Raw genomic sequence first — 7,821 nt, 5'->3', positions numbered from 1 at the left:
GTTGTGTTAGGTAAGTCCTGCTGTGTGAATGTCAACAATCCTTCTGGGGGAGTGTGTGAATGTTCTAAAGTAATACAGAGAAGAAGGAAGACAAAAATGCATATTATTACTAATTTAGTTGCAATTTAGTTCCCTAATTTAGTGCTATCTGAGTTGATACAACTCTAGGAGCAGGTTCAATTATACCAATGTCTTTTGTCAAGTCAATCAATTGATTTAGGTGTGATCTAGTTGCTTTTTTGACCTGACACAAAGAAAAAAAAACACAAAGCTTCATTTCTAACGCTGCTTTAACCTTTGCCAACCACAATTAACAATTAGTCAGAAACAGAAATATTTCAGCCATGCGGTACACTCTAATCCTAACCCTAACCCTAACCCAGCGCTAATTAAGTGACTGATAACCAGTTAAGAACATTTTCAACAAACAGGCAAATTAAAAACAAATGCTAAGAAAATCTACTACTTTATGTAATGATAGAGGGCAACCAAATTAACAACAGTGTTTATTTTTATGCACAAAGAAAAAAAGGGTTTTGAGGGAGAAACAGACAATAGCCAAGCAGACAATAATATTCACATTAATAACTATAATTATAACATCAGCAGTGGCAAAAATAATATTTTACTAGTATATAAAAATATAATAGGACCTATTTATTTGTTCTAGAGTGGCAATTTATGTAAGAAAAATGGACAAAAGCTTGAGCCTCAATACTCTGCACGCCCCTGCTGCACAATTACAAATCAGGGCTTGAACAAAAAGGCCTGTGGACTCACCAGTAGCTTGTTCATTGGACAGAGTTTGGCAAGCGGTCAGCCTGCAAGGTTAGAGATGTTGGCAGCGGGAAGACCACGAACACAATGGACTTGTCTGCACTCTTTTACTCATTACTTCATTGACATTAACACCAGTTGATTCAAAAAGTTTGGAAATGAGCCCCTTTATATTGAGGACAGGATGCCCCGGTTTGAAAACAGTCACTTCTGAAAAACTCGACAACATTGTGCCCCTCCAGAGATAATGTCACACACCTTGATGTTTAGTGTAACGTTTTCACTTCACATTAAATAGTTCATGATCAAAAAATGTCAACAGTTACAGTGAGAATTATTCTGAGTAAATGGGATATTGTTTTCTTAACACATTGCAGTTTAGTTTTTCAAAAGGACATTTGTTTTTAATACTGTGAGCACTGCAAACAAAATTCCTTTCACCTCCATTGTATTTGGGTGGTGGCAGAAATCTGACAGATATCTCAAAACCTCAGCAGATAAAAACCAAAGGGTTGCAACATCCACATGACTAGATACCACTGGGTTAATGAGAAACAGCTCTGCTTGGGATTTGAATGAACTGACCTTTTAACCATGCCTTTTACCTGTAATTTAGTCAGATATTTATGAAAGCAAATGGGCAGCCAACACTGTGTGAGTGTGTGTGTGTGTGTGTGTGTGTGTGTGTGTGTGTGTGTGTGTGTGTGTGTGTACAACATGTACCTCCGCCTGAGTCCAGTGATTCTTGAGGCAAAAGTTAAATCCAGTGGATTCTTTTTCAAAGGTCAAGAACATTTGAAACCCAAACTGCCTCTATTAGTCACCAGCACATATGAGTGTACATGAATCAATGAATATTCACATGGAGCTGTCTCTACAGCAGCACATTCATTGAAACTAGTGTATCCTACTATGCATACAGAGCAAGGTGTATTACACAACCGCAGTAACATACTTACACCATGAATTCCCAGTTGCGCATACATGCACATGCAGCTCCACATGTCCAGTGTTTTTATTATTTATTGGCAAATAGGATCACCCATTGTTACCCAGCATTAAAAACTCACAGTGTTCCCTATGATGTTTTGAGAACAGTGTGGTTTTCTCAGGCCCTGGGGAGCTCCTGCCTCTCTCCAGCCACGCTAGCTCTTAATGAGACATCCGCATGCACAGGACACACTCTGCTCCTTCTAATCGAATGACTTGCATGGAGGGCCACACCTGCCCCCACCCCCTCCCCCTTAACCCCCCCCCCCCCCCCCCCGCCCCTTTCCCTTTTCCTTCTTTCTTCTTCTGGCTGTTGGTTCATGTCTGCCCATCCTTGTTTCTTCCCTTGTAGATGGAACAGCCTGGACTGTCCACTTCCTCCCCACTCCTCTTCTTTAGCCTGAGCTGACTCTGCTGAGCACATAACTCACATTAGTCCTTGTTCTGGTCCACTGAAGTGACATGAGGAAAATGAATTTCTAACTTAAAACCTTGTCTGGTGAAGGTGACTAACTGAATTGTATGATAGTCTTATAGTCACTGAAAGGTCACTCATCAGTCCGTGTAGTACTCAAAGGCCCTTTAAATTCATTAAAAGGATTGGGACTTTTTTAACTATCCTAAAATAAGTGAGCAAGCAAAGTCTATTCATATAAAATATAAAAATGTTGTGCCCGTCATGGCTTCCTGTATTTCTAGTACTGTAATTTGTCTTTGTATTCTATAGTCCTGAAACAATTAGCTGATTTAAATCAGTTGATCAGCAGAAACCTAATTCACAACAATTTTGAAAAAGTCTGCTGCTTGTCTGTGTTTTATGCCATTGTAAATGTGTTATCTTTGGCTTTCAGATTGACAGAGAGGCAGAAATCATATCTCTCTATGGCTTCTCTATGTAGGGGGTTTACCATGTAAACTACTGGAAGTCAAGTTTGGGGCAAGAGTGCTACTGGCTTTCAACCTGCCCTTTGACCCCTCACTTTCTGCTCTAGCTAAAAGCTAGAGCTACCCAATTACAAGTCTGCTGCTTTGTTAAGAGCAGGAAAAAGAGCTGGCTTGAGACATGATTAATGTCCTTGATCTGAAAGTGCTGAAGGCAGTTTTGTTTGGAGGTCGTCCTTGCCTCTAACGTTTGCATAAAGGGACATCGTTTAACAGTGTTTTGCTGCTGACTTTCTTCAACAGCTCCCGCTATGCTTCTTGTCTCTCAATCTCAGTGTGATTCTCAGTTGCTGGAGGTGAATCAGCAGTCATTTATGTCTTATATTTGGCCTAGCAAGAAGGGATGACACTGAAGTTATAACACAAGGTGTCAAAAACAAACCGGTTTCATATTTCTTGCTTGCAATAAATACCATACCTTGTGTGTCTAAGCATCTGCTTTGGTATGAATAAATTTAATAGTGATATATTTTATTTTATCTCTGAGAAGGAGCTTTACATTTTTAAGAGATTTCATAGTTGGAAAGGTCACAATGGCGTACGAAACCTGGGATCCTTATTGCCTGCTTGTGAGTTCATGCTCCTCCTCTTTGCTCAGAACCTTATTTGACCCTTTAAAAGGACCCCCAAATGGGACTTGAACTTTTGGAAAGTCAAAGCTATAAAGGGGTTTGTACTTCCCATCCTTAGTTTGGTGGTTGAAGAGGCTGTAGCAGAACACAAGTTACCACCTATAACTGGCTCCTCAATCCCACCATGCTTGGAGAGAAGCGGTGGCCGACGAAGACACGTTTTGACAGATTCCCCAGCAGAGAGAGTTTCAGTGTGGAAAGGGGCGTTCACCGGCAAGTGTCAAACTAACAGCTGCGTCAAGCTGCCGCTGAGAGACAGACACTGGCAGGAAGCTGAGCTATTCTGCTTAAAAATAAAAGCAAATGCTCGCTGTGAAAATAAACCTTTATAAAAAAAGTTAATTTATACCGTTTTGATTTAGTAAAACGTGCCATTACTGTACATTTATCTGCTTAAAAAGAGCCCCAAATGTTCAATTTGACATATAGGCTAATCGCGTACAAATCAATAGCCTATTACAGTCGCAGCAACACAGCTTTTATTCCGAAAGGACGAGGCGGAAGCGCTCCTCTCGTCCCGTTTACCTTGACACGGTTTCACTAACTGTAGCCATGCCCTGCCTGAGTTTGCAGTAGAGTGCGCCAGGGCAACACGGCTGTATTATATAACTTTAATGCACTCGCTGGTGTAATGGCGCAACAGCGGACTATTGCGCCGCAGATCTGTCTATTCGTTGCGGATGTATCCTGAAATCGCGAGAGACTGACCGATCGATCACTTTTTTTTTTTCCTCCCACCGGCGACATGCGTTAAAAGTTATCGACAGATCGGCGAAACGGCGCACACACACGCGCGCACACACACACACACACACACACACGGTGAATCTCGCCCGCTCCAGCCAGCTAGGTCAGCGACGTTGTTGACTTTAGTTATAAAATAGTTGATATTTCGGACGATGTTTTCCTGCCGTGTGGGGAGAGAGGCGGCAACACATCCAGCTGACATTTCACCACGCAACATTACTGCTCAAGGACTGGGTTTTATTTGAGGGATTGACTTGGACATTGCGTTATTCCTCTAATTCCCCCCCCCCCCCCAACTTGGACAGACGGGAGATGACCTATAGAGCGCATCCTTCTTTCACTACAGGTACGGTCCACTTTTAGACGCAGGCCACTTGTCTTCCCATTACAATGGAAATACTGAGAGAGGTGAAAACTGGCTGATCCCCCCGAGGTAGGCCGACGGTGAGCGTCCGCGGTGCTGCGTTGAAGGCACACTGACAGCCCTGCACCGTGTGACACACTGACAATGTGACCACCAGCGCTCTGGGGAACTGTCTTATTTTTTTTTTTATGTAAGAGAGAGAAAATGTTGCACAAACTTAGAGGTAACGGCTGCTTATCAGCCTCTCCGGGTGTAGGCGTGTGATCAGTGCAATTTCCCATCGCAGCCAACAGGTTGCACTAATGCTGTAATGATGTGTTGTGCTGTTCGGTAGGAAAAGTACAGTATGGCAAGTCAGGAAACCCCAAACTTTTTCAACTTTTAACACACCAAGGTGCGTCATTGTCTTCTCCCAAAAAAAAATTCCTAAATTCAACAACCTCAATCGGAGAAGATTGTGTCCCATTTAATCTGAATGCAATATTGACTGCACTATAGAGCCGTCTATACTGTACTGTGGGCGGGGGAAAGCGGTGAAACCCATGACCAAAACAAAAACCTTTCTAATTCTCCACCAGGGAGTGCAAGGGAAATAAAAAAATACATTCCTCGCTTTGTAGAGAAACCCTTAGAGCCCCACAAGTCCCGTGAACCTCACGTTTAGCAGCACAGTGCAGCAGTAGATGTGCAAAGGAAGTGCTGTAAACCGCTGCCCATATAGCACCATATATGTTATATAGCCTATATGCTGTATGGAGTCTTCTCAAGGAAGAATGTCACGACCACTGCCTGAGGCAAAAAAACAAAACAAAACAGATAAAATAGAGCCGATCCACGACTTGCATTGAGCAGAAAATTACAGGGAAATTATCCAGTCGTCATTAACGGCTCTCAATGCGTTATTTTGATGTAACACTTTGTTTTTTATGTGGCATTTACTGCATACAGTATAAATAGCAGACAGAATGCGCTGAGCGACGTAGGCCTATTTGTGCGTGTGTATTTGTAATATGTGTTCAGCGCGCTCTGACTTTGAAACAGACAAATTGGCGCAAGTGACAGCTTGTAGTTCCTCGCTGCCCCTACAGATAAGGCAGCTGTCATTGTTAATGATCATTGATCAACAGATGAACAAATGAGTGAGCTGCAGAACGCTTTCATGCACGAAGCTTTCCTTTGCAGAGGTTACTGCCACATGATTTAGTTTTATTTTACTTGCATTCATTTCATTATATTTTATTTATATGTTTTGTAAATGGAGTTCTGACTGAATTTGTTTGCTCTCTCTTGCAAATGGAGATTATAGACAGTTCTTGGTGACTGTTGCAAGTGCCCAGAGGCCCATCGTGGGTTAATCTCTTTGGACAGATGTGTGTGGTTGCACACATACTTGGCTGTATGTGGGACTGTCAGTGGCCTGTAACACAAGTTATGCCTGGGCATGTCTTGCACTCCTTGATGCTTGAGTTGAGAGGAGGGCACAGTTCAAAGAAATAACATGAACATTATAGGCATTTATGTTGTGTAATGGCTTTGGTCTCCTTTGCCATTTGTGCCTCTGCCATATCGTTCCAGCGTGGGTGTGAGAGGAGGCGATGGCCTGTTTGATATGGCTGCTGTCATTTCTTGAAAAATAAAACTAAATTAAGAGAATAGCGTAGGCAGAGGCATAATAGTGAGCCTTGCACCGACGGGGCATTTAAACTGCGCCATACCATTTTTTAATGCAGATGTTTCGAGACACTTATCACTGTGAAAGATCAATATTTCAATAAGCTTTCTAATTTTCTCTTCTCTTTTAGCTACTACTCATCTTGTCCAGCATCAACTCTATTTTTATAGCCTAACCTTGTCTTTTCTCTCTCTCACTCTGTGTGTGTTGTGCACTCTTTGACTCCCCCTCACTGTCCTATCAGGATAAAGAAATGGATCAGGGTGGACTGAAGCGCAACGGTAATCGAGACGACAGCCTGACATTTGGGGAGACAGGAGCCAGAGCAGGCAGAGATACAGGTGACACAGCTGGTTCACTGCTCCAGTCTGCAATGCACCTGCCTGGCCCCGGGTCTCTGCCCCAGCCCACAGTGGCCCCAAACGGGCGGGGTGGAACCAAAGACCAGGGGGAGCTTGGAGGCCTCTTTGAGTCCCCTCAGCATCCTGTCCTGTGTGAGGGTTCAGACGTGGAGGAGGATAAAATCAGCAGAATGCAGAAAAAACAACAACAACAACACCAGGATAATGGCATATTCAACATGGAGGACAGCTTGTTGAAACAGAGTATTTCTGGTGTCGACCGGACGTCCACCTCTGTCATCAGCACCTCGGTCTCCTCCGTCCTGGGCAACCTCCCTCTGCCCGACCTTTTTGCCCAGCACATCAAGCAGGAGGGGAATTTTTCTCTGGATAAAGACTTGAGAACTTACAGCGCACACGCAAGCGTTGGTCCGTGTGATTTGGATGGCAGCAGCAGTCGCCTAATCGAGGATACCGAGATTTGGCAAGACCTGGACCTTCCTAGCTCTCTGCCAGATATCAGTGATTTTGAGTTGGATTCAGAAGTGGCACACTTGGATAACATTCTCCACGACAGCAGGGGTGATGGTGGTGGTCCTGTCAGCGGCTTGTTAAAGGAAACAAAGTCTCTTGTGGGTAACGGAGTAAGCTGTACCAGCGTGAATGGTACGAACCAGCAGCAGCACCCCGTACACCATCACCAGCAGCAGCCCCACCACCTTCTACAGCACCAGCAACATCAGCTTCACCGTCAACAGGAGCCTGCGTCACTTCTTTCCAGTGTTATGATCAAGGAAGAGAAAGATCCTGACGACTCTTTCATCCACATCCGTACTCCCGGTGTGGTCAAACAGGAGAAGCAGGACAGCGCTGATTTCTGCCAGTCGCAGTGTCTCCAGAGCAGCATGAGCTCTCTCCATGGAGGAAGCCCCATGTCCTCGCCTATGGGCGTCGGCGCAGGACCTGGCTACCACTACAGAGCCAACCCGTCCTCCACAGTGGGCCTACAAGACCAGAAGCCTTTTGGCATGTACTCAAACCTGCCTCTGGTGGGGGAGAGCTGGGCCGGGGGGAGCAGGTATGGAGAGTCGCCTGGGATACAGAGGGGCGACGATGGGCTCCCCTCCGCCGCTGCCTTGGCAACCTTTTCTGTCAACTTCTCCAGGTAGGTCTAATTGAATTACTTAAACCCTGTTGCCTTCATATTTGTGTGCTCGGAGGGTATTTGCTGTGCTTTTAAGATATAAAATATGTTAACATTTCAGTGCAAGAAAAAGAAGAGTTGACTTTGATTCATACTGTGCTGCAGTCTTTGATACATTTCTCAGAGTACAAACTGTCATCTAGACTGTCTGT

At 44.2% G+C, this 7,821-nt stretch overlaps 1 protein-coding gene across 1 annotated transcript in view; it reads left to right on the top strand.

Annotated features, from left to right (window-relative positions):
- The first annotated feature begins 5,346 nt into the window (after positions 1 to 5,346).
- LOC139295286 (glucocorticoid receptor-like) overlaps positions 5,347 to 7,821 on the top strand; it is a 63,910-nt gene continuing 61,435 nt past the window's right edge. The window contains exons 1-2 of the mRNA XM_070917451.1: positions 5,347 to 5,361; positions 6,369 to 7,630. Coding sequence (XP_070773552.1) covers positions 5,347 to 5,361; positions 6,369 to 7,630 — 1,277 coding nt within the window. The remainder of the gene's footprint in view (positions 5,362 to 6,368; positions 7,631 to 7,821) is intronic.

Source organism: Enoplosus armatus, chromosome 13, assembly GCF_043641665.1.
Source record: "Enoplosus armatus isolate fEnoArm2 chromosome 13, fEnoArm2.hap1, whole genome shotgun sequence".
Lineage (NCBI taxonomy): Eukaryota > Metazoa > Chordata > Actinopteri > Centrarchiformes > Enoplosidae > Enoplosus > Enoplosus armatus.
The sequence above is the reverse complement of the archived record's forward strand: the minus strand, read 5'-3'. Positions and strand labels throughout refer to the sequence as shown.